Raw genomic sequence first — 27,946 nt, forward strand, 5'->3', positions numbered from 1 at the left:
GTTCCTTCGGGTGCCATATTAATCATCTGTACAGAATAGATCTTATAAAGCCCCTACGTTTTCTTTTTTTTTTGCAATACAATTGTTATCAAGATAAAAGATCTTCTTTTTCTTAAATTCATTGTAGCGATATAAAAATAAGCTTCTCTCATTCAAAACACAGAAACAAATTTCCTGTAGGTCATCATATGTTAACTTTGAGAAGTTTAAGAGAGTTTAATTAATATTTCACAACTGGGAAAATTAGCCACTGAATTTTAGTACCTTTTTTACCCTTGTCAAAGAACTATAGCATCTGCAGAATTAGTGCCTTCCAGCAGACAAGGAGTTAATGTATAGTGCGGAAGTGGGAGGTGGCCCTTAGATTGCTGTGAGTCTGCTCCCCATTGCATTCTACCTCACTCTTTCTCTCCTATAACATGGCTTCTGACATAGTCCTTCTTGCTACTGTCTCTGTGTTATCTGCCTGCCAGCAAGGTAAGTGTTCTGCTCTGTCATGAACTACCCTGGACTTTGCCAGGATCATCTCTGCATGTGCAGGGCATTGTAGAATGGAGCCTATTCTTTATATATCTCCGCGTATGAACCTTTCGCTTCTCCACACGAGAACCTTTATTAATGAAGAAGAAGGCTGGACATGGTCTGAGATGGTTTAGTGAATCCTGCATTGAGCAGGGGGTTGGACACGATGACCCTGGAGGTCCCCTCTAACTCTAACATTCTAGGATTCTATGAAGAACTTCTGACTCCCGGCTTGGGGCAACAGGACAGAAAGGTTGCGGAGCAGATGTGCTGATGGGAAGTCCTGGACGATCCACATTATAAGGTTTTTATAATCATCAACACATTTTCCTCCTTTACCTCCTGTTTGATCCAAGTGGACTGGAATGTAATAATTCCATACTTCCATAATTTAATAAAGGACATTTTGTAGGTGACTGGGTCATTCCCGGTATTATGGCTGAATCTTATCCATGTGTTCACCATATCGACTTATCCATCATAGATATATCCATGTAAGGGAATTTTCCATCATTACATGTTTATATCGCATATGGATATTACATGTGCAAGTATGCATATGGCATTAATGGTACTTAAAAATACCCTAAACTATCTACCGTAATTAATCCCAGATTGTGCCAATACTCACAAAGTTTTCCTGCAAGTTCAGTGCTCTGGGCATATGATGGCCATTTCTCAGGGTGGAACCACTGTTATATAAGGGCAGCATGAGGACCAAGAGGGACATTTACATCCCTTTTTGAGTAGATGTAAGAGGTTTAGAACACCCTTTCTGATTCTCTTAGGTCACATTGTCCAAATTATCTGTGTGTCTGTGGCAATCATTATCTGCTTCTGATGTTGCTATCTTTGTTACCCTAGGTAGCATAGACTTCATCTGTTTTCTTCTAAAGCAAAGTTCATTTACTGATAAAACATTCTGATGTCCAATGCCTGACATAAGACCCCCCATACCCATACGACTAATGACTAATTAGTTATGTGTATGGAGGCCTCCCAAGTCTCTCCCGCCCAGAGATGATGACAGGGGAAAGAGTGATCCAGCAGGTCTGATTTCCAAGTGCCAGTCCTTTTGTTCTCCGGAAGATAAATCATGACCTCATGCCCGACCGCGTGGGCTTCCACATAATGGTTTGCAGCCATCACATCACATGGTATAGCTCAGCCAATTGAGAGAGACTATAATAGCCTCTATAAAAGCGTAGGCAGGGAATGCAGAAGCCATTTTGGTGTTGTTACAGGCTATAGAGAGAACAACACAGCTCACAACTCCTAGAAATAGGAAGTGAAAGCTCTAAAATACTGGGCAAATACTCCAAACAGTAATATAGTGTACAAATATAGCAATGAAGAAATCAGTAAAATAGTCTGTGAATAATATAGCGATTGATAGTCGAAGACTGATTGTGATTGATCGGTGATATGGTGTAGCTGGCATCTGTCCTGCGGCAATTGAATTATAATTATATATATATATTTTTTGTCATTAATGCACTAAAAAGCAGAAGCAATGCAGTACAATAGTTTTTACAGAAAAAAATAGTTTCCTTTGTAGCAATTGCCAATACTTCAAGATTGTTTGTTTAATTGTTTAATAAAACCCACATGCCTGTCATACATAGAGAAAAATACCAATCTGTCATTTTTCTGCTATACTTTCAAAGCCATCACCATTACTTTAGGAAGTTTACCTATGTCTAGTCCTAGCTTTAGCACTTCTCTTTTTAGGGTGATCTAATTTTCAAACTTCTCTATTATCGTTTCCATATTTTTCCTCTGTTCTACCTCCTCCCTACAAATCCTTTTAGCCCTCATTATCCAACTTTTTGGAATGCCCCTAAATGTCTGTTGTACATGATAACTGTCAATCCTCAATAGATTGTTTTGTTCGGTTGACTATAATGATGTTTTAAGAAAATCATCTTTTTCGGTCTTCTCAACACCCAAATAATGGATAATCCCCTGATAGTCCCACACCATAAATTTAATAGGCAAATTTATCTATATGAAAGACTGGGATCTTCAGACAATTTTTCACAAGTCATTTTCGTACAAAATGGAATCATATGTTCACTGCTTTATAAACTGTGCTTAGAGTGCATGCTTGAGAAAGGGGTCCGTCCTGACATGTCATGAGCGTGTCTCTATGTCAAGCTGTGCGCCAGCATCAGCTGCTTAGCCCTCACCTGTGCACACAGCCTAAACGCATATAAAAAATGGATATTTCACCTGTCCTTCATTAGATAACAGACTAAGTGTGAGATTTTTTTTATAGTACTGCTGATGCACCTTTGTAAATATATGCCTACTGCGCTCGTATTTACTGCATTATTGGGCTGTGACCAGTGGTGTAACTAGAGTCTGATAGGCTGCGGTGCAAGATTTGGACCAGGGTCGTCCCCATCCTGGTATATCTATATACCCTACATCCTGGTATATTTGTCCCTCATCCTGGTATATGTTTCCCCCATCCTGGTATATGTCTCTTATCCTGGGCCCCATCCTGATATATATATATCTTCCACTCTAGTATACAGTATGTCCCTTAACCTGGGCTCCATCCCGATATACAGTATATATATATCCTCCATCATGGTATATGTCCCTTATCCTGAGCCCCATTCTGATATATACATCCCCTATCCTGGTATATATGTCCCCCATCATGGTATATGTCCCCCGTTCTGCCTCTGTTCTTTAATGTATAGAAAAAATAAACCATTATACTCACCTACCTTCTATCCGCTCCCCCGCCACACGGCATCCTCTCCTGAAACCAGCAGCTAACTTCAGCGTGCAAGCGATGGGAGCACATGACGTCACTGACATGCACCCCCCAATCACGTGCACGCCGACATCAGCAGCTGGCCTCTGATTGGCCGGCATTGTGTATTGCCACGCACGGACTGGAGGACGCACATCCAGCTGAAGTATTTGCTGGCAACCTCTGCCACCACAGTAGTTACGCCCCTGGATGTGACTGATGCCTTATCGTTGCAATATTTTTCTGCAATTTGACATATATGTTTGCCGGGGTGGACACTGACAATGAAGTAAGTGGAGCCCTGTGCCTCCTGCAGACCCTACCGGCATATACATACAGTACAGACCAAAAGTTTGGACACACCTTCTCATTTAAAGATTTTTATGTATTTTCATGACTATGAAAATTGTACATTCACACTGAAGGCATCAAAACTATGAATTAACACATGTGGAATTATATACTTAACAAAAAAGTGTGAAACAACTGAAAATATGTCTTATATTCTAGGTTCTTCAAAGTAGCCACCTTTTGCTTTGATGACTGCTTTGCACACTCTTGGCATTCTCTTGATGAGCTTCAAGAGTGTGCAAAGCAGTCCTTAAAGCAAAAGGTGGCTACTTTGAAGAACCTAGAATATAAGACATATTTTCAGTTGTTTCACACTTTTTTGTTAAGTATATAATTCCACATGTGTTAATTCATAGTTTTGATGCCTTCAGTGTGAATGTACAATTTTCAAAGTCATGAAAATACATAAAAATCTTTAAATGAGAAGGTGTGTCCAAACTTTTGGTCTGTACTATGCATGCACATTTGCATAAATATTTATATTCCGCACACATATAAAATATGCATTCCGACAAGATGGGTGCTTCCTCGCTTAATGCAAGTGTATTGAGCGAGGCTGAACACAGTCGAGTCAGAATGTGGCCAGGAGAATGCATATCGCATACTTGCGGTCTCATGATCGCTACTCCCGGCACTGGAGAGTCTTCACAGCTCGCAGTGTGCACTATAGGAGGATTCACAAGTCTGCAGTCTCAGAGTGACTGCAGACTTGTAGCTTTAGACCAGAAAACCCCAGTCACCATAAATTATCTGTTTACAATATTCTACGGGTTGTTATAATTACAGGGATATGAAATACGAGGGTCAGCCAATAAGTAATGCCTCCTATTTTTTTCTCCTTAAATAAGGTAGTTATGTTAAATATTCGAATTTGGCACAATTCCTCAAACCTCCTTCTCCAATCCACAGCAATTGCAACTTCCTGCACCAACAGGTGGCAGGACTGTATCCGTTTGCAAAATGGCTGACATCGATGTTGGTATTAGACAACGTTCTGTGATTGAATTCTTGCATGCAGAAGGTGAAACGCCCATTCGAATTCATGAGAGACTGAAAAATGTGTCCGGTGATGCAACAGTGGATGTCAGTACTGTTAGACGATGGGTTCGTCGCTGTAACACAGCTGAAGGGCCATCACCGTTGGCTGACAAAATGCGGAGTGGCAGGCCAGTAACCGCAGTGACTCCAAGCAACATTCAGCGAGTCGATGACATCATTCGTGGTGACCGCCGGGTGACTGCAGATGAATTGTGTGGCATTATCTGCCTCAGTAAAGTCAGTGTGATGAAAATTATTGGACAACTGGGATACAGAAAAGTTTGTGCACGGTGGGTCCCAAGAATGCTTTTTACCATGCTGGAATACATGCCCTTGTTAAACAGTGGACCAAGACTGTGGAAATGGATGGAGATTATATTGAAAAGTGACAAATTAATCGTTAATGTTGTGGTTTTCAACCTATGTAATTGCATTTGAATTTCTTGCCAATTAGAAGGAGAAAAAAAATAGGCATTACTTATTGACTGAGCCTCGTATGTCTGTGTTATTTACTGATTTATGACATTTATTTTTAAAAATGTGTTAAAGTAGTTTTTCCCCACGTGACAGCACATAAGCGATTTCCATACTTGTGGTCACGTGCAGACTGGATTCTCATCCGCTGCTCTCAACAGAAGCTTGAGAGAAGTGGATGACTATTTACTCAGCACTTGATCACAAGTATGCAAATCGTTTATGTGCAGTTACGCGACTGCCCACTCGCACTAGGCATAAAGGGAAATTGTGACAGTGTATGCATTGTACAGTCATGGCCAAAAGTATTGAGAATGAGACAAATAGTAATTTTTCCAAAGTTTACTGCTTCATTTTTTGTAATGGCAATTTGCATATACTCCTGAATGTCAAAGAGTGATCAGCTTAACAGCAATTACTGTACTTGCAAAGTCAATATTTGCCCAGAAAATGAACTTTAACCCCCAAAACACATTTCAACATCATTGCAGTCCTGCCTTAAAAGGAGCAGCTAACATCGTTTTAGTGATTGATCCATTAACACAGGTGTGGGTGTTGATGAGGACAGGGCTGGCGATCAATCAGTCATGATTAAGTAAGAATGACATCACTGGACACTTTAAAAGGAGGCTGGTTCTTGGTATCATTGTTTCTCTTCAGTTGACCATGGTTATCTCTAAAGAAACACATGCAGCCATCATTGCAGTGCACAAAAATGGCCTAACAGGGAAGAGTATCGCAGCTACAAAGATTGCACCTCAGTCAACAATCTATCGCATCATGAAGAACTTCAAGGAGAGAGCTTCCATTGTTGTCAAAAAGGCTCCAGGGCGCCCAAGAAAGACCAGCAAGTGCCAGGACCGTATCTTAAAACTGTTTCAGCTGCGGGATCGGACTACCAGCAGTGCCGAGCTTGCTCAGGAATGGCAGCAGGCTGGTGTGAGTGCTTCTGCACGCACTGTGAGGCGGAGACTCTTTGAGCAAGGGTTGGTTTCAAGGAGGGCAGCAAAGAAGCCTCTTCTCTCCAGAAAAAACATCAGGGACCGACTGATATTCTGCAAAAGGTACAGGGAGTGGACTGCTGAGGACTGGGGCAAAGTAATTTTCTCTGATGAATCCCCTTTTCGATTGTTTGGGACATCTGGAAAACAGCTTATTCGGAGAAGAAGAGGTGAGCGCTACCACCAGTCTTGTCTCATGCCAACTGTAAAGCATCCTGAAACCATTCATGTGTGGGGTTGCTTCTCAGCCAAGGGAATCGGCTCACTCACAGTCTTGCCTAAAAACACAGCCATGAATAAAGAATGGTACCAGAATGTCCTCCAAGAGCAACTTCTCCCAACCGTCCAAGAGCAGTTTGGCGCCCGACAATGCCTTTTCCAGCATGATGGAGCACCTTGCCATAAAGCAAAGGTGATAACTAAATGGCTCATGGAACAAAACATAGAGATTTTGGGTCCATGGCCTGGAAACTCCCCAGATCTTAATCCCATTGAGAACTTGTGGTCAATCATCAAGAGACGGGTGGACAAACAAAAACCAACAAATTCTGGCAAAATGCAAGCATTGATTATGCAAGAATGGACTGCTATCAGTCAGGATTTGGTCCAAAAGTTGATTGAGAGCATGCCAGGGAGAATTACAGAGGTCTTGAAGAAGAAGGGGCAACACTGCAAATATTGACTTGCTGCATTAACTCATTCTAACTGTCAATATAACCTATTGGTACTCATAATATGATTGCAATTATATTTCTGTATGTGATATAAACATCAGACAAACACTAATAAAAACCAGAGGCCAGCAGATCATGTGAAAATATAATTTTGGTGTCATTCTCAAAACTTTTGGCCATGACTGTACACTGTCACAGTTCGACAATCTTCAGGCTGTAGCAAAGCCAGGTAGGACTGGGTTAAATCCTAGCGCTGCAAGTCTTGATTAGATACACCTGGCTAGCTTTGACTAAAATCCAGGAAATGGGTTCACTTTAGGGTGGCAGCTGGGAGAGAGACAAGACAGTGTCTCTCTGAATGGAGACTGCACAGGTCATCTATGAAAGCTGAGCAGTCTGTGTGTTGGAGTTGCAGAGTAACGTGTGGAAGCTGGAGCCTGTTCAGGGTGAACTCTGCATGGAGTTGAACATATGTTTTGGTGCTGGAAGTTGTTGGAGCTCAGGCTGAAGGGGATACCGAGAAAAGTATTTAAAGATGTACAGGTATATAGAGTAACATCTTTATTAGGGTTGAGCGAGTATGTTCTGTCCGAGTATGCTCAGGCCGAGCTCCGAGTATTTATAGCTGCTCGGTGATAAGGTTAAATCGCTCCCGTGTGCATGATTTGCAACTGCTTGACAGCTTTATTACATGTGAGGAATGTGTAAGAAATAGACATTCCTCCCATGTAATAAAACTGTCAAACAGTCGCAAATCATGCACACGGGAGCAATTTAACCTTATCACTGAGCAGCTCTAAATACTCGGAGCTCGGCCCGAGCATACTCGGCGAAAGGGTTATTAGAACATACTCGCTCAACACTAATCTCTATACATACTAGTACACTATGCCTGTAATGAAGAATACCATTTAGAGCTTTAGACTGAGCGGACTGTCAATCAATGTGCTGAGAATGATTAAAGTGCACTCACTGTGTAGAGAGTGGTGACTGGGACTGGGAGCAAGCGGCTGCATGGAGAATATAACTTGATTTTCTCCCTGTAGCTTCTGGACCAGTGAGTCTGCTAGATGATTTAAATACTTTTTTTCCTGCAGATTAACACTACACCTGAAGGTAAATAGCATTTTGGAGATGCAGGTTCCATTTAAGGCTAGGTGCACACGATGCAGAAATGAAGCAGAAAATTTCTGCATCATTTCTTCATCTCCCTGGCTGAAAAAACGCATGCGGATTGTACATGCGTTTTTCCTGCGGAATACATGCGGATTCACATGCGTTTCCGCATGCGGATTGACAAGCGCTTTTACAGGCGATTTTAGCATCACCTGGAAAGTGCTTGACAATCACACTATATAAATCCATGCAACCGGCATGGATTTATATAGTGTGACCGTAAAAGACTGCTTAAAAATAAAAAAATAAAGCTATACTTACCCTCCGATGGCCCGGCGTGTGCTGCCTCGTTCGTTCCTGGCTTGTTCCTGGCTGCCGGGATATCGCGAGACACTGCGCTGAAGGGCCTGTGGTCACATGACTGTGACGTCACCGAAGGTCCTTCAGTCTTGCACGCATGCAGAGCGAAGGAGACCGGGGGCCATCGGAAGGTGAATATATCTTATTTTTTATTTTATTCTTGTTTTTACAGCTTTTTTATGGTACCTGGGTGTGGATGAGACTCTCCTCTCCTCCACACTCGGGTACCATCCGCACATTAGAACGCGCCAATAATGCAAGTACAAATGCAGTCTTGCGGTATTGGCGCGTTCTAATGCAAGTCAATGGCGGCGAAAACGCTGCGTTTCCGCAAAATTAATGGACATGCTGAGGATTTTTGAGCGCAGCATAAACGCTGCGGAAAAATCCGCAGCATGGGCTCAGTACATGCGGATTATCATTGGGGAACATTGCTGCCCTTCTACCACGCGTTTTTAATGCGTTTCCGCAGCTGTAAAAACGCTGCGGAAACGCATTAAAAACGCATCGTGTGCACACAGCCTTAATGATTAACTTCCCATGCGAGTTAGATAATCAGCAACTCCCTAATAAAATCGATTGCACCTGCAAACATGAATCAAAGTTCATGACGAGTTTTTTTTCCTGTAAAAGCCCTTTCACTTCTGCAACAGGCTTTCGGGGCTATGTAAGCAAAATTCAGATGAACAGAACATTGGTTCTAGAGATTTTGACAACAAATCGACTTCGTGTGACTATACCTTATATGTGATATCAATAGCTGTGTCAGTTCTTATTAGATGTGTAGGAAAAGCTGAATTATTGGGAAAGGGTCACCTGAAAATGACCTCCAATAAAATTTTTATTTTTAATGCATCTTTGAAAACTTTTGATATTTGTTTTTTACAATTTCCATAACTAACTAAAGCTACATTATAAAAATTCTGAAAGTTTGCATATTTTATTGATAAACCTAATACTACAGATATACTTCTTGTTTTGTACAGATTACTTTTCAGTTGTCATTGTCATTACAGGCAGGATAAAAAAAAGACAGAAGCTGTTAACAGAAGCTTATGCATCATTGCTACCCATAACAATGAACACAGTATAATAGAACAAAAAAATATTCTACAATCACAAAACATAAACAGATTGCAAATAAAAAAATGCATCACTATGTAGGGTTAATGATTAGCCCCTTATCAACATATGACGTAATGGTAAATCGTATGTTGGCTTCCTGTCTTTGGTGCATGCTCAGGATGTATTATTCTGTCATCATCTGCTTCTAATAGCCACGAGTGGAGCGGAGCTGCGCCCAAGGCTGTTAACCTGTTACATCCTGCTGTCAATCTGTTTTCACTGGTTCTGGCCGGGAGTATGCGAATCACATACTTGGGTCACATGACCTCTGTTCCTGGTGCTGACACCGGCAAATCCTCACAGCGCACAGTGCATGCGCTGTGAGGATTCAGAAGTCTGTAGTCCCATAGAGACGCTACAAACTTGTCATTTAGACCAGACAACCCCTTTTAGGCTATATTCATATAGCGGTTACACACATGTCAGTGCCTCCATCTGGGCTTACGTCTGTAGCCCTGTAAAACGGGATTCATGCGGACTCGCTGCGCTGAGCTCAGTGAGCGATGTCCTATCACTCAGTGATTCGCTGCAGCGAGTCATTCTCCTCTGCTCCTCAGCGTGTGCAGACGCCTCAAGCCAGGTAAATATAATGATTTTTTTTTATTTTATTCTTATTTCTACAGGTTTTGGAGACATTGGGAGCAGAATACTACTCTCAACATTGTCCCTTGCTCATGCTGATCGCAGCGCAAGCAGGGGACAATGCTGAGAGATACCTTCGGCACCCGGCCCCTGGGAACAACGCGAACTGTACCGCTGATTCTCAGGCGCTGGTACGTGTGATACTGATGCGGTACACGGGTGGCACATGTATGCCTCACAGGTAGACACGGACACGCACACAGATATCTCCGGTACTGGTTTTTCCAATACTGGAAATATCAGGACGTGTGAAACCGGCCTAATACAGGACAGTACTGATCATACAGAGTGAGAAATGCTCCATGGGATTATAAAGCATACAATCTGTCAAGTAAAACATAACAATCTAAACAAAATATCTAGTTTATTAGCTATATATGCAATTATGTGGAAGCCATGGCCATCTTTATTTATGCTCAGATGTAATGGAAATATAAAACCATAATCAATTGTTTATTAAACCTTAAAGAACCACCATAAGATAAAATTGCTCCAACCATTATTTCAGACCTCACCATCAATAAATCAGTAACCGTCCACTCACTTCCCACGAGCGACTTACCCAATCGTTCTAATATAGATGCTGTGGCAACATAAAAGATAAAGAGGGGGAGGGGAAGCAATGCACCGGCCTTCTTTGCCATAATGTATATATTTTCCAAAGGTCACCTGAGAACGAGTTATCACAGGGCAGAAAGTAACAGCATTGGCAATATGACCCAATCAATGCCAGTTGCTACTAGGTAACCATTCTGCCTTCACTTTAGGTGGGGAAATAGGCACATTTGGCAGGAAAAAAAAACCACAAGAAATGACCAAAGGCTAATACTCTTACAGATGTTAACTCTTCTGATGCTTATAATTCCATGTGGATCCCTCCATACATTCTGACAATGAGTTGAGGATCATGAAAAGTGAACCCCCCTCTATTACCTCCCTAATAGAGGATATGCTTGTGTTTTCTAAACCAGCCAACCCCATGAATTCGTTCAGTGGACAGAGCTCCATTTATCGGCTGTGGAGCTCTGTATCCTCTATTCATCCAGGAGATTATATGACACAGTTCTGGCGGTTCTAGGGATGTCTTCATCTTACATGTGAATGCAGGATCTATCACTTTCAGATGTACGTCCCTTGCTCTGCCCCGCAGATGCCCCATGCCTCTGGAAGGTTCACTTTCAACGCTGTGGGGGACAGCGGAATTTCTTCATATTAATCAACTGGAACTCTGACCTTATTGAATGTGCTAAGAGAACCTTAAGGTATATGTAGACGTACCCTTTCATGTCTATGGGATTGTTTCCTCCCTAATTTTGAGATTTGTTTCTGTATATATTATGAGCAAATTGTGCTGGAGTTTATGTATTTATCTAGGATTCTTCCAGTAATTAGATTATGATTCTCTTACATATCAGTAATTTAGAGATTACACCATTTAAAGTGAAAATTCAAACAAGGCAGAGCATACTGTGGACATTAAAGGGTCTGTTACATTATAGGCAATGGTGGCATATTGCTCGGATTCGCCATCAATGTCCGATCGGTGACATCTTGTCTGAAGGAAGTGGCAGCAGAACTGAGTACACAGCCGCTCTGCCAGCTCAGCCGGGCTTTTTCTGGATGCTGCATGGAAAGTCATTTACTATCATACACGAATAGAGCTTCACATTCTCGCGATTGGTGGAGTCACCTTGGTGTGACTGACCACTAGTGATATGTCTGGTGTGAGACACTACCGTAAATTCCTATACATAAAACACATTTTCTAAAATATATTTTATACTGGATTTACCATCATACTTAAAATTTATATTTTTAGAAACAGCCCCGGCATGGCCCAAAAATATATATTTTCACAAACTGATAACACTGTTGGGTCCTCTGCTGGTGCACGAACCTGCTGTTGTGGCAGAGACATTGTGTAACCACTGCTGCAGCTAATCAGTGACAGCAGCGGTGAACAACACACTACCATCTGTATAACTAGAATTGGATGTACAGATATATTATCAACAGTATTAAAGGAAACCTGACAGCTGATCCATGCTGTCCGATCCACAAGCAGCATGTGTAAGGCACTGGCTGTATTATTTCAGCCATATGTATTTATTTCTGAAATGCTGCAGCATTAAAAAAACCCCCATAAATTAATAGCCGCAAGGGACTGAGCCGCACGGGAGACTAATCAGACAGGCTGGTCCCCAGCGACTTTTCCTCACCCGCTGCCCTGGAGAGACAGGTCTCTGCCCATACACACACATGCAGGGAGATGCTTGTCACTCAATAGGAGCGGGCAGGAAAAGCTGCTGGGGACCTGCCTGTCTGATTAGTCTCCCGTGCGGCTTGGTTCCTTGCGGCTATTAAACTGTTTTTTATCTGAAATGTCACAGCATTTCAGAGTAATGCGTGCCTCACTGAAATTGTGCAGCCAGTGTCTGATACATGCTGCTTTTGGATCGGGCAGCATGTACCAGCTGTCAGGTTCCCTTGAAGAGCGATCGGCACGTGAGTATATTTTTTTCCTATTTTTGGGCCATGCTGGAGTTGTTTCCAATAAGAACATTGACTCTAGGAATACTGTCTATGACATTCATAGTATTAGGCCACGGCCCCACGATCAGTATTTGGTCAGTATTCGGTCAGTATTTTTTCTCAGGAGTGGGAGCCAAAACCAGGTGAGGAACAATCAGAGAAAAGTATAATAGAAACAAGTCACTAATTCTGCATTTATCACCCACTCCTGGTTTTGGCTCCCACTCCTGAGAAAAAATACTGACCAAATACTGTGGGGCCGTGGCCTTAGTAGGATTCCCAGCAAATCGCTCTGTATATTAAGTTCTATCATATGTCTGCATAAGGTGTTACTAAATGACATATCGGGGGAGGGAGTGGATGGGCTTGGGGGCCAGTATGATTGGGTGTTGTGTATGAAGTTATATGTACTGAGTGTATGAATATATCATTTTTTAGTTGTTAGTTCTCTTCTATACAACTATGTAATAATGATCTGGTGTTAGAAGTAGATTATTGATAATAACATTATTATTATACTTGGGTCTTGATAGGTTTAAATGTCTCCCATCTTCTTATTGAATTGGCTTCAGTGGAAATTGATAATTATTACATCATGATTCTTGATTGCTATTGTTAATATTTTTATAGTGTTAAAAAATGGAAAATAAAGCCTTTACCAAAATGACATTCATAGTATGAAGAAGAAACATGCAGTATATAACATAAACATATATGGTATATGGTGTACCTCCACTAGGACAATCTCCTTGGTGTGTAAGGCTATGTGAAATTCCGCAGCATAAACGCTTGAAAAACGCTACGTGGGCACCCAGCCTAAATGTGAGTTTCCAAAGTGAGAGCTCTGTACTGCTCTATCAGAGAGGTTGCTGCCACGCTGCAGCTCTTGGGCATCTCTAACATGACAGACTATAATAGCAAATTGCTGTTAGTGAATTAAGACGAACAGCTAAGGAAATTACTGTATGTAAGGATCAAGAAGTCATGTGGGGTGTTCCCACTGGAGGTATGCTTGAAGAATTACTGCTCAACAGTCTTACTGACATTTTCCGCTGAAGCAAATCTCCAGATACTTCCCTTAGTGAGGCATACTTGGCTCAGTATATGTGTTGCAATAACCTAATAATTTTCTCCGCGGTGGTTTACAAGTCTATACCCTCTCTGATTATTCTGCTCTTGCTATAATAGAAATCTGCTCTCCCTACGCTGACGTCCTGGTGAACCTATGACAAACACATTTATAGACAGCTGCCAATCAGAGGGGACACAGATACAGGGAGGCAGAAGAAATCTGTAGCAGGTGTGTCTAAGACTACCTCAGACTCCTTATAGACGATGTAGTTAAATTGTAGTCACAGACTACGATTCTGCGCTAATGGAGCTCAGCTATAGAGCAACCAAGAAAAAAAAGTGTTAGCTGATAATTATCACCTTCAGGAACTGATTTTCTTATCACGCTTAAAGGGGTTGTCCACGATTGGACAACATCAGCCTAGTTAATTCAGGACCCCAGTTAAATAAAAACTGTGTATACTCACCTCCCGCAGTGGCGCCATTCCAGCGATATAGGTGCTGCTGTACTTGGAGTGTGTCGTGACGTTGTTGTGTCATGCTGGCTGCAGCCAATGAGTGGCCACTGCTTGGCTTTAGCTCATCAATATTCCGTCATGGCGGATGTCAGCTCTGACAAAATAGTTAAAGAGATTGTCCACTAGTTTAGTATTGATGACTTATCCTTAGGATAGGTCATCAATGTCTGTGTAATGCAGGTGCTGGAATGCAACACACAGAGACACTAGGCAAGGACAGTCGGAGATGATTATAAACAGTTTATGTATATATAAAACACAAGGGGATAACAACAAGGTTATTGAATGGTAATTTGAAATATTACCAAAATACGAAGTCTCTCAAAGTAATGTGGTGCACCCAGTCAGGGGAGTCACCACGTCAGTTCTTTATCTCTGTATAGGGCCCTAGCGGGGGTCACCGGTTATTCCCGCTAGGCCGCAAGTCTTTTCCGGACAAAATCAATTAGAACAAGTTTAGCTTCTTCCGCCCCAACTGCTCCCCTCCGAACCTGAGTACCTAAACCCAACTGGCTTCAGTACCGTGAGTGAACAGTAGAAGTGACGGCCCTGTTCACTTATGCAGCTCCTCTGCTTTCACTGGCGTGACTTTCCTGGCTCAGCAGTCTCCCAACTCCTCTCTTCCTGGCCGTTGGAGGCAGTCTCTCAAGCCGTCGATAGGGGGGTCCAGACCTCGTCTATCAGCGGGCGACGTCGGGTTCCGCAAACTCACTCAGCACCGCAAGCAGGTTCCGACTCTCCTCAGTAGGCACAGCACTCGAGTCACATCTGTGAGGGATCCGGAGCTCATTCACCGGCGCCCGGCTGTGGCACCTCGCAGGCCTCCGGCTTAGACATGCCACGCGGGGCTTCTCAACACGCAGGGAGCACGTCTGCTCCTCTCTGCTGCTTGGCACCAAAAACCCCTCAGGCTTGGCGCTGGCCTCTTGCACCTTGGAACTCCTTCCTGGAAGTCACCTGACTGGGTCCAGCGTCTAAATCTGCTCCCCCTTCAACTTCTCTTGTACATCTCGGTTCCGCATGACTGTGCCTGACCAGCAGATGGCAATCTCTCTCTATCTTTGAAACACCCTGTAAGAATCCTCTTAGAGGCCCTTTTGTCTCCATTACATCTGATCAGCCAGGGTCCGACACCCAGCACCCACGCTGATCAGATGTTCTCAGTATCGGCGGCCGGGAATGCTCACTTGCCGCGCTGCTCCGTCTTCTGATAGTGGCCTCCGCAGGGTATTACACATGTGCCTCAAATTGATTTGAAAAGGCGACGGATGCGCAGTACCAAGCCTCAGCCACTATCAGAAGATGGCCAGCTCCGCAAGAGAGTATTTCCGGCCACTGACACCGATAACAGCTGATCGGCGCTGGTGCCAGTTGTCGGACCCTGGCAGATCAGACATTGATGACCTATCCTAAGGATAGGTCATCAATGCTAAAGTAGTGGACAACCTCTTTAAGGCTGCAGCCAAACAGCAAGCACATATCGGCTGCAGCCTGCACGACACAACAATGTCACAACACTCCGGGAACAGCGACTCTGACATCGCTAGAACGGCGCTGCTGCCGGAGGTGTGTATACACTGTTTTTACTTAATTGGGGTCCTGAATTAATTAAGCTGGGGTTGTACAGTTGTTTCAACTAGACACGTAAAGAGATGTCAGCTGTAATAATACCGCCTATAGACATGCATTGATTTACACAGATTAGTGTATGCTAACCCTGTTGTAACAGCTAGAAGAAGCTGAATTAATAGGATGTCCTGGCTGCAAAACAGCATCCATGTGTTGTAGGCAAGCGACTACGCTGGATTGACTTTTGGTTATCTTCTATTTCCGCACAGCCATCTGTCATTTGAAAAATGTGTAAAGTATTGTGCAGAGGTTCAGGGTGTGTGTGCAACTAAATAGTTTTCCTCGGAGGTTCTAGAAAGTCCCTTTCCCATTTAATGTCTGAGTCATGTTAAGAAGATCTTATTACATAAGGTTGATAAATCCTGATTATTGGTGCATGCATAAGATGAGGCAGAAAAATACATCTCAATCAACCAATATCTATCTGGCTCCATCGATTATATAGGAGCCACTTGTACATATAAAGCTCTGCTCCATTTTTTTTTTTTCCAATAATTTTGCAAAGAAACTCCTGCAGCATATGTTATGCCTCTGCCAGCATCGCTCTTGTAACTCAAGTTTTAGAATAGTGCCCCATAATACTGACTCAGAGACTGAACACAGGGCGAGGCTACTTTACCACTGTATCCCACAGCTGCAGAAATTTCAAGAGCAAAACTGAACCACACCTAAATATTCAACTGATCTCCAATTCCTGGAATTTCCATATATTTACATGTATATAAAACTGCCAAACTACTATTAAACTTTATGACGTTATAAGCCTAAATGTATATAAACAGCCAGAAAGGCAGTAAAAGAAATAGATTAATTACTGACTGTGGATCAGTCTCTCTTAGTCCTCCAGACAAAGTGCCCTCCTTTCCATCTTTAAATGTAAAGAGGATGTCCCTTAAAAAACATATACCTCCAAGATAGGTGATAAATACCATATATTTTTAGACTATAAGATGCATCCCAAGTTTAACCCCTTTACGACCTATGATGTATATGTACGTCATAGGTCCACTCCCCCTCTTTGGTGTGGGCTCCGGCGCTGAGCCCGAATCTTATCTGATCACCTGTCATGTACCCTAACAGCCACAGGTGGAATCACGATCAATCTCCGACAGCGGCATTTAACATGGCTGCTCAGGAAGCACGTCACTAATGCCGCCCATCAGTGCACCCGTCACATGATCGCAGGGCGCCGATAGGTTGGTGGTTGTCATTACCGATCTGCTATGAGCGCTCATAGAAGATGAGCATTTCTGCAACATATAGCAGGGCTTCAGCCCTGCTATGTGTTGCACAAGCGATCAGATGATCGCAGATTCTGGTCTCCCATCGAGACTATTGATGCCAGTAAATAGTAAAAAGAAATGTTTTTCAAAATATAAAAATATATATATATAAAAGTTCAAATCACCCTCCTTTTGCGCCATTCAGAATAAAACAATTAAAAAAATCAAAAATACACATATTTGGTATCACCAGGTTCAGAATCGCCCGATCTATCAATATATAAAAAGGATTAATCTGATCTGTAAACGGCGTAACTAGAAAAAAAATCAAAACGCCAGAATTATGGTTTTTTGGTCTCCGCAACATTGCAATAAAATGCCATAACGAGCAATCAAAACATCGTATCTACACCAAAATGGTAACAATAAAAACATCAGCTCGACGCTCAAATAATAAGCCCTCACCCAGCCCCAGATCCCGTAAAATGGAGACGCTACGGGTCTCGGAAAATGACTCTGTTTTTTTTTTTTTTTTTTTACAAACTTTGGATTTTTTTTTCACCACTTAAATAAAAAATAACCTATACATATACTATTGAGGAATTGTACTATTTTTGCAATTTCACTGCACTTGGAATTTTTTTCCCGTTTTCCTGTACACGATATGGTAAAACCAATGGTGTCGTTCAAAAGTACAACTCGTCCTGCAAAAAACAAGCCCTCACATGGCTATATTAATGGAAAAATAAAAAAGGTATGGCTCTGGGAAGAAGAGGAGCAAAAAACAAAAATGGAAAAACCCAAGGCGGTGAAGGTGTTAAACAGTAGAAAAAAATAGGAAAAACATATTTCCTGCTAATTAAAATTTCCGTGGTGGTATAAAAAAAGACGAGGGGTCATTAGCACTCATTTTAATGCACTAATGTAGAATAGGTAGTCAATAGATCTATTGGTGTTTCTCTGTAGCATGTGTACATATATAGCTTTACAGCACACATATACAATCTCTGTAGCACACACATATGCACAACACTACTGCATGTACAGTACATGCACACACAGCTGTGCTGTATCGTATGTACACATAATTTTGCTACATACATACACACACACGGTTCTCCTACACACACACACACACATGGCTCTCTTACATACACACATAGCTCTACTACGTACACATATATACGCACACAGTACATTGTTACACACACACTCACACATTACAGTGTAAGGCTAAGTGCCCACCATGCAGAAATGCTGCATATTTTTTCCGCATCTCCCTGGCAGGAAAAACACGTGCAGATTTTACATGCGTTTTTCCTGCCAGGTAGAAGCGTTTGTCAAGCGTTTTTGCACGCATTTCCGCATGCGGGTTATCAAGAGCTTTTCCAAGCAATTTTAGCATCACTTGGAAAAGTGCTTGACAACTTGGTCACACTATATAAATCCATGCAACCGGCATGGATTTATATAGTGTGACCAAGTTAATAGTTTAAAAAAAGAATAAAAATGGTACAAAATAAAGATTATACTTCCCTTCCGATGGCTTCCGGTGTTTTCTCCGCTGCGTCCGGTCTGTTGTATCGGTCGCGATGGTGTGAAAGGACCTGCGGTGACGTCATTGAGTCATGTGACATCAGCGGTCGTGTGACCTGTCACATGACTAAATGACGTCATTGCAGGTCCTTTCACACCACCGCGACCCATACAACAGACCGGACGGAGCGGAGAAAACACCGGGGGCCATCGGAAGATAAGTATAATCTTTATTTTTTATTTTAAATTCTTTTTTTATAACAGGTTCCATGGTACTCGGGTCTGGAGGAGTGTCTCCTCTTCTCCAGACCCGGGTACCATCCGCACATAGAATCGCATAATATCCGTATGTGCAAATGTGCTCACACGGATATTATGCGTTTCAATGCAAGTTAATGGTGGCAATTACGCCTCGTGTCCACAAAATGAATGGACATGCTGCGTATTTCTCCGCAATGATAATCCGCAGCGGAAATTTCCACAGCATGTGCACAGCACATTCGGATTATCATTGGGGACCATGGGGCATGTATTACCAAGCGTTTTTTAAGTGTTTTCGCTGCGGAAATTCCGCGGCAAAAAAGCTTGAAAAACGCATAGTGGGCACGCAGCCTTATACACACACACTCACATGTGCCTATACCTCACACAGTATATACCTCATACCCACACACTTTTCAGAGATGTAACTGATCACATGATCTGAAAGGTCCTTCATATAGCTGTCAGGATCCGTGCAGCTGTAGTGATTGGAAGGGCCTGGTAGCTTTCTCTCCAGCACTGCACCAATCACATAGATCAGTGTTGGACAGCAGGAGGGAGAGCGATTCTCTCAGTGATCACAGAGGATGTTGTGTTAGTGTTTTCCTCGATCATAGGATGATGACACAAAGCTAAGAGGGATAGCTAATACTAGAGAAGAGAGAGGATTCAAAAAGATCTAAACAAACTGCAACTGTGGGCAGCAACTAACAGAATGGTTTTAACATGGAGAAATACAAAGTCCTACATCTGGGTAATAAAAATGAAAAAAACCTATACAGAATGGAAGAAATAGGGCTAAGCAACAGCACATGTGAAAAAGACTTGGGTACAGTATACTAACAGATCACAGACTGAACATGAGTCAACAGTGTGATGCAGCACCAAAAAAGGCAAACACAATTCTGGGTTGCATTAACAGAAGCATAGAGTCTAGATCACGTGACGTAATTATCCCCCCCTACTCCCCTTTGGTCTGGCCTCATCTAGAATACTGTGCCCAGTTCTGGGCATCACATTTTAAAAAAGACATCGAAAAACTGGAGCAAGTTCAGAGAAGAGCTATGAGAATGGTGATCGGTCTGCAAACAATATCCTATGAGGAACAGTTAGAGGGTTTGGGAATGTTTAGCTTGCAAAAGAGAAGACTGAGAGGAGACTTAATAGCTGTCTACAAATATCTCAAGGGCTGTCACACTGTAGAGGGATAATCCTTATTCTCATTGGCACAAAGAAAGACTAGAAGCAATGGGATGAAACTGAATGGGAGAAGATACAGATTAGATATTAGAAAAAACTTTTTGACAGTGAGGGTGATCAATGAGTGGAACAGGCTGCCACGAGAGGTGGTAAGTTCTCCTTCAATGGAAATCTTCAAACAGAGGCTGGACAGACATCTGTCTGAGATGGTTTAGTGAATCCTGCATTGAGCAGGGGCTTGGACACGATGACCCTGGAGGTCCCTTCCAACTGTAACATTCTATGGTTCTATGTTTCTATAGGAAGCTGCCTTCAGACGCAAACACTTACCACAACATAAATATGATATATGATCGCTTTGCGTCAGGCCACTGAGATCCCCAATGAGCACATGAACAAAGTCCTGTGTGAATGGAGTGCTACTAAGCATGTACAACCACTGCTCCATTCATTGTCCACACGGCTTTTTTTTCTGCAGATTAGAAGCTGTGTTTTACAGTACCAGCAAAAGCTATGAGATTTCAGAAATCTCATGCACAAGCAAAATTTGAGCACTGCAGCGTTTTTGTAAAACTGCAGCATTGTACTGTAAACAAATCACACGTGTAATACGCCTGAAAATGCAGAAAAAAAGGCAGCAAAAGCATAGCTATTTGCGGCATTCTATACATAGCATTTTACTGCTAAGAGTAAATGTATGGGCTGCAGAAAAAAACACTACAAAAACTCCATGTCTGAACATAACTAGTGATGAGCGAGCACTAAAGTGCTCGGGTACTCGTTGCTCGGGTCGAGCAAATTGGAATACTCGGGTGCTCGACCCGAGCAACGAGCCCAATGTAAGTCTATGGGAAACTCGAGCATTTTTCAGGCGGCTCCCCCCGGCGGTCTGCAGAGGGCCTAAAAATTGCCCAAATCGATGGGAACAGTGCTCAAATGACATGGGAACAGCATGGGGAAGACCCCTGGAAGCATCTCTGACTCCCAGATCACTGCTGTCAGCAACGTGGTCAGAGTATTACGCCACTTTTACGGACTCACAATAAAACATACAAAAACGAAACCAAAATGGATTTTCCTGGGAAATATGTTAAGGAACATCCTTTCCAGGGTAATGACTTGTATATAAGGCAAAATAAATAACCAAAAACAAAAATACTCCTCCACAACTTGGGCTATGTTCACACGTAGCGTTTTTGATGCGTTTTTGCACTTTTGAATTGCTTTCAACCAGGACAAATTCATTCACCAGGAAATGTCATTTTAACATTTTAAAACCTTATCTGACCATGTGGTGTGTGACACATCATCAGACACATGCATACAGTGCTGAAAAGTCATGGGAACAGCATGGGGAAGACCTCTGGAAGCATCTGACTCCCAGGTCACTGCCTAAAAGTGTGCCCATCATAAGTGGTCCTTGGCGCATGCGAAGATGCCTCCCGCCATGCACCTGTCGTTGCAGACTTGCAACAATCACCGTCCACGTCCTTGTCCCACTGCAGCGTTCAGTTGTCCCTACCCCATTACTTGGAATGCAAGCGCAAGTATGCAGGCAGCCACCCACCCACCCACCTACAGGCTGCAATACTATACTGCCAAATTTTTGACACCTGCTTGCACTTGAAATGTGGCCTTTTAGGCTCGTGGAGGCGGAAGCTTTTCACAACCTTCATGCCGGTGGCGGCCGGATGTCCATACTCGGTCCCCAGCCGCCACTATATTTCCCGGTATCGCCCTGCCTTCCACAAGCACGGGTCTCACAACATTACCCGTGCCCTCCCCAGTGCACTTACTGGGAAGGACCGCCTAATCACAAACACGTGGACAGGTGAATGTGGCCAGGGACGGTACGGAGCCAGTCCACAACTTTTTTTGATAAGAGTTGTATTTAGCTCGGTGAAAGGACTGGCATAGAGGGAAACCGTATATACCCTGCGTGTCATTTCTCCCAGGAAGTCATGTAATTGAGCTTGTTGCAGAAGCAATGGCAGCCCGTCCAACATCAACTCGCACTTGTCAGTGGTGCTTTGACACGCACACATCTTTCTTTGAGCATTTAATTTCTTGAATACAGAGTTGGACAATAGCCTGATCTGTAATGCGTTTTGAGAAATAACATGCATAAGCATGGCCGATCCACATTAAAAAAGCAGCCATAGAGTGTCCGGGAACCTTCCCCCACACTTTTCTTAGCCAGGGCTGCTTTTCGGCAGGGTTGGACCGGCCCACCAGAGAACCGGAGACTCCTCCGGCGGGCCCTGGCTTCTCCTTCAGGAGAGTTCATAGTGCCGAGGTGAGGCCATGATGATGATAGAGGCCACCATCTGCTTAGTTTTCTGTTACTTGGAATGCAAGTGCAATTATCCAGTCACCCACCCACAGGACGCTACACTAAACTGCCAGATTTCTGGGCAGCTCTTTGCACTTGAAATATGGCCTTTTAAGCTCATGGAGGCGGAAGCTTTTCACAACCTCATGCCGGCGGCGGCCGGGTGTCCATACTCGGTCACCAGCCACCACTATATTTCCCAGTATTGCCTCCGCCTTCCACAAGCACGGGTCCCACAGCATTACCCATGCCCTCCACAGTGCACTTACTGGGAAGGACCGCCTAACCACAAACACGTGGCCAGGGATGGTACAGAGCCAGTCCACAACTTTTTTTGCTGAGAGTTGTATTTAGCTCAGTGAAAGGACTGGCATAGAGGGAAACAGTATCTACCCTGCGTGTCATTTCTCCCAGGAAGTCCTCTAAAGCTGCTTGCACTTGAAATGTGGCCTGAACATTACTGCTGGTACTTTTCTGTGGGAATTTGCTTGCCTCCTACCAGCCTGGAATATTTCCAGCAAACTATGGTACGACGCCATGGTATTAGCACTGCCCCCAGTACCAGTAGCGAAGCCATCCCCAATTTCCTTCTCAGGAATTTTATTTGGTAGACTGAGTGGCTGCCCAAATACATTTTCTCACAAAGGAGCTGAAGATAGAGTGACAGTAGGTGCAAGTTTCTCCAGCTTGTTAGATATTAGAGGGTGAACGGCAGCACATTGGATCAGTGGTTAGCACTGAAGCCTTGCAGCGCTGGGATCCTGGGTTCAAATCCCAGCAAGGACAACATCTGCAAGGACTTTGTATGTTCTCCCCGTGTTTGCGTGTGTTTCCTTCTCAGTAAAAAAGCAGCCATAGAGTGTCTGGGAACCTTCCCACACACTTTTCTTAGCCAGGACTGCTTCTCGGCAGGGTTGGACGGTCCCACCAGAGAATCCTCTGGTGTGCCTTGGCTTCTACCGCAGGAGAGTTCATGATAGCGCTAACTTTGCAGCTGCTATGGGGCTCTTGAGCGGGTGAGAAAGGTTAGCCCTCAGAATCAAATCCTCTGGTGGGCACAGTGTTTTTCAATCTGAAACAGCTTTTCAGTGGGAGTTGTATTTCACCACAGCCATATTCTTTAGCTCGGTGAAAGGACTGGCATAGAGGGAAACCATATCTACCCCTGCTGTCATTTCTCCGTCACCAGGTTCCGCCCATTGTCACACACGACCATGCCTGGCTGTATGTTCAGCGGTGAGAGCCACAGATCAGGCTGCTGTGTTACAGCTTTCAACAACTCTGCAGCGCTGGGCGGTTTGTCAATTAAGCATGTTATCTTCAGCACAGCCTGTTGCCTCTTGGCCAAGGCAGTGCTGTCAGCTTGTGACTGATGTGGTCATTTCGGAGATGGAGGAGGAGGTGCATGAGCTGAACAATGTGATTACATTGAGGTTAAATTGGTGATGCTGTTTTTTATACTAAAGAAAGATCCTATTGTTTTGCTTTTTTTACGTTATTTTTTTTAAGACAAATGCATTCACCGGGAAATGTCATTTTAACATTTTACAACCTTATCTGGCAATGTGGTGTGTGACACATCATCAGACACATCCTTTTTTATTTATGATGGAGGGACTCTGAAAGTCATAAAGCCTATTTTTGTAGGGACATCAGATGGCCCTTACTATTCTTAAAAGGCCAGCAGTCGGCCCTAGCTATGGTTAGAGAGCCATCAGCCAGCTATGCTTTGTTGTTCCCATTATTAACAAGTGAGTCTCCTATACTGTTATTGCGTATCCAGTGACTGTAAGGCCTGCCAAAAATTTGGACGCAACCCAATACCCCTTTGAAAAGACATAGAGGAGGGTCTCAGTAAAAAAAATGTTCCCATTATAAAGGAGCGGGTCTCCTATAGTGGTAATGCCCATGCTGTGACTGCAAGGGCTGCCAAAATTTGGGAAAACCCCACTAAGAATTTAAAGACACATAGAGCAGGGCCACAGTAACAAGGTACGATATGTTCCCATTAGAAAGGAGAGGGTCTGCTATACAGTTATAGGGTACGCAGTGAGTCCAACGGCTGACCAATTTTAGGAAAAACCCCACTAAGAATTTAAAGACACACGGAGCAGGGCCACAGTAACAAGGTACGACATGTTCCCATTAGAAATGAGAGGGTCTGCTATACAGTTATAGGGTATGCAGTGAGTCCAACGGCTGACCAATTTTAGGAAAAACACCACTAAGAATTTAAAGACACATAGAGCAGGGCCACAGTAACAAGGTACGACATGTTCCCATTAGAACGGAGAGGGTCTGCTATACAGTTATAGGGTATGCAGTGAGTCCAACGGCTGACCAATTTTAGGAAAAACCCCACTAAGAATTTAAAGACACACGGAGCAGGGCCACAGTAACAAGGTACGACATGTTCCCATTAGAAAGGAGAGGGTCTGCTATACAGTTATAGGGTATGCAGTGAGTCCAACGGCTGACCAATTTTAGGAAAAACCCCACTAAGAATTTAAAGACACATGGAGCAGGGCCACAGTAACAAGGTACGACATGTTCCCATTAGAAAGGAGAGGGTCTGCTATACAGTTATAGGGTATGCAGTGAGTCCAACGGCTGACCAATTTTAGGAAAAAACCCACTAAGAATTGAAAGACACACAAAGCAGGGCCACAGTAACGACAAATTCCCATTAGAAAGCAGAGAGTCTCCCATAGTGCTGGCCTATGCAGTGAATGCAAGGGCTTCCAAAAATTTGGAGGCACTTCAATGCCCCTTGGAAGAGACGTGGAGGAGGACCTCATAAAAAAATGTTCCCATTAGAAAGGAGTGGGCCTCCTATACTTGTAATGCCCATGCACTAAGTGTATGGGCTGACAAACATTTACCCCTGGGGGGGGTATACATGAACATACTGTATAAAAAAATTTTTTTACGGGCATCATAAACACCCTTTAAAAAAATTATGTGGGTGTTGCATCACGGACCACGGTCACCATGGTGATATGGTGGTGGAGGATGAGGAGAAGGAGTAGGACAAGAGCAAATAGCCAAAATCAGGAAGCGTATACCCATGTGTGGGTGTAAATAGGTGCATGGGAATACACCTCTCAAGAAAAGACACTGAATTTTAGTTTATGTTATGCTGCTATCATTCGGTGGTGTTGAGAAGTCTGGCCCAATCCAGCCCTTGTTCATTTTTATAAGAGTCAGCCTGTCAGCATTTCCAGTTGGCAGGCGGATGCACTTATCAGTTATAATTCCACCAGCGGCACTAAAAACCCGCTCTGATAAAACGCTGGCGGCAGGGCAGACCAGGACCTCCAAGGCATAGAGAGCCAGTTCATTTCACGTATCCAGCTTGGATACCCAATAATTATAAGGCACGGAGGAATCACCGAGGACGTTGGTACGGTCGGCAAGGTACTCCCTCAGCATCTTCCCAAACTTTGCACTCCTTGTTAGAATACCCGCGCCTCAGGGCCTGTGCGATTGGAGGGTCTGAGATAACTCTCCCAGAACTTTGACAGTGTTCCCCTGCCTCTGCTGGATTGAAGTTGTGTCTCTCTCGCCTGTACTCCTTGGTTGTCCAACGAAGTGTGCCCTCTGCCGCCACCATTTTCAGATGGGAATTTTTTTAATAGTTCCGCAACAAGGGTCTTCTGGTACTGCCCCATTTTTGTAGACCTGTCCGCCTCAGGAATAAGAGATATAAAGTTCTCCTTGTAGCGTGGGTCTAGAAGTGTCACCAACCAGTAATGACTGTCACCCAAAATTTTGAGAATGCGAGGGTCATGGGAAAGGCAGCGTAACATAAACTCAGCTATGCGTGCCAGACTACTAACAGGCAAGACTTCCGTGTCCTCACCAAGAGGATGACTGACCATGCTCTCCTCCTCCTCCTCTCTGTCCTCTGGCCATCCACGCTGAACAGAAAGTATGAGAGCTGTGCAGGTAGTACCGTCTATAGTGCATGAAACTAGCTCCTGTCCTTCCTTCTCCTCCTCCTTTTCCTCATTGTCACCCAATCCACGTTGGGATGAGATGAGGCTTGGCTGTGTGTAATCACCCTGTATGGTTCCTTGCTCCATCTCATCGTGCTCCGCCTGCAATGCATCCTCTTGAATTGTGAGCAGAGAGTGTTTCAGAAGACAGAGAAGCGGGATGGTGACGCTAATTATGGCTTCATCGCCGCTCACCATCTTGGTGGAGTCCTCAATGTTTTGGAGGATGGTACATATGTCTGACATCCATGTCCACTCCTGAGGTCTAATGTGTGGAGTCTGAACTGAATACTGACGGCCTTGTTGATGCTTTTACTCAACAACTGCCCTCTTCTGCTCACAAATCCTTCCCAACATCTGCAGTGTAGAGTTCCAATGCGTGGGGACATCACACACCAGTTTGTGAGCCGGAAGCTGCAAACGCTGCTGAAACACTGCAAGGGCGGCGGAAGCTGTAGCTGACTTTCTAAAATGGGCACACAGGCGGCGTACTTTAACAAGCAGATCTGGCAGCTCCGGGTAGGATTTGAGAAACCGCTGAACCACGAGGTTAAGCACATGGGCCAGGCATGGTACGTGTGTGAGCTCACCTCGCCTCAGAGCCGCCACCAGGTTCCGGCCATTGTCACACACGACCATGCCTGGCTGTAGGTTCAGCGGTGTGAGCCACAGATCTGCCTGCTCTTTCAGAGCTGTCCACAACTCTTCAGCATTGTGCGGTTTTTCACCTAAGCATATTAGCTTCAGCATAGCCTGTTGCCGCTTGGCCGAGGCAGTGCTTCCAGCTTGTGACTGATGTGGTCATTTCGGGGATGGAGGCTGAAGAGGAGGAGGGGGCTGAGGAGGATGAGGTGCAGGAGCTGTAGACCGTGGGGGCAACCCTGATTGACCTAGGGCCTGCAATCCTTGGCGTCGAGAGGACGTGTTCCGTCCCAAGGTCCGACTGGGTCCTGGCTTCCACTGTGTTAACCCAGTATGCCGTCAGTGAGATGTACCATCCCTGCCCACTTGTCCACGTGTCCGTGGTTAGGTGGACTTTACCTGTAACTGCGTAGTTGAGAGCACGGCTAATGTTTTGGGACAGGTGCTTGTGTAATGCGGGGACGGCACACCGGGAGAAATAGTGGCGGCTGGGGACCAAGTACCGAGGGACGGCCGCCGCTATCAGGTTGCGGAATGCTTCCGTCTCAACGAGCCTAAAAGGTAACATTTCGAGCGCAAGCAGTCGTGAAATGTGAGAATTTAATATTGTGGCCTGTGGGGCTTTGGCTGCATATTTGCACTTGCGTTGTAAGGACTGGGTTATGGACAACTGAACGCTGCGCTGGGACAAGGGCATGAACGTGCTTCCTGATGCCGAGAGTGTGCAACGACAGGTGCAGGGCAGGAGGCTTCTTCGCATGCACCATGGACAGGGCATTGGCTTGCATGCACAACAGCGGAAGAAGCAATGGTACCACCTGCAGACACTGTTCCTGGACCCTGGGGTTTGGCCCACATAGTTGGGTGCTTTGCTGCCATGTGCCTGATCATGCTGGTGGTGGTCAGGCTGGTCGTTTTGCCACCCCTGCTGATG

General features: G+C 44.1%; 1 protein-coding gene across 1 annotated transcript in view; it reads left to right on the forward strand.

The window, feature by feature from the left end:
• Positions 1-348: 348 nt before the first annotated feature.
• The window catches only part of MGST2 (microsomal glutathione S-transferase 2), a 47,764-nt gene continuing 20,166 nt past the window's right edge, over positions 349-27,946 (forward strand). Inside the window, exon 1 of the mRNA XM_073655835.1 lies at positions 349-477. Within this exon, the coding sequence (XP_073511936.1) occupies positions 420-477 (58 nt within the window). The 5' untranslated portion in view covers positions 349-419. The remainder of the gene's footprint in view (positions 478-27,946) is intronic.

The sequence above is a fragment of the Phyllobates terribilis genome, unplaced genomic scaffold (assembly GCF_046119375.1).
Source record: "Phyllobates terribilis strain yellow unplaced genomic scaffold, ASM4611937v1 Scaffold_1__5_contigs__length_1240528914, whole genome shotgun sequence".
Lineage (NCBI taxonomy): Eukaryota > Metazoa > Chordata > Amphibia > Anura > Dendrobatidae > Phyllobates > Phyllobates terribilis.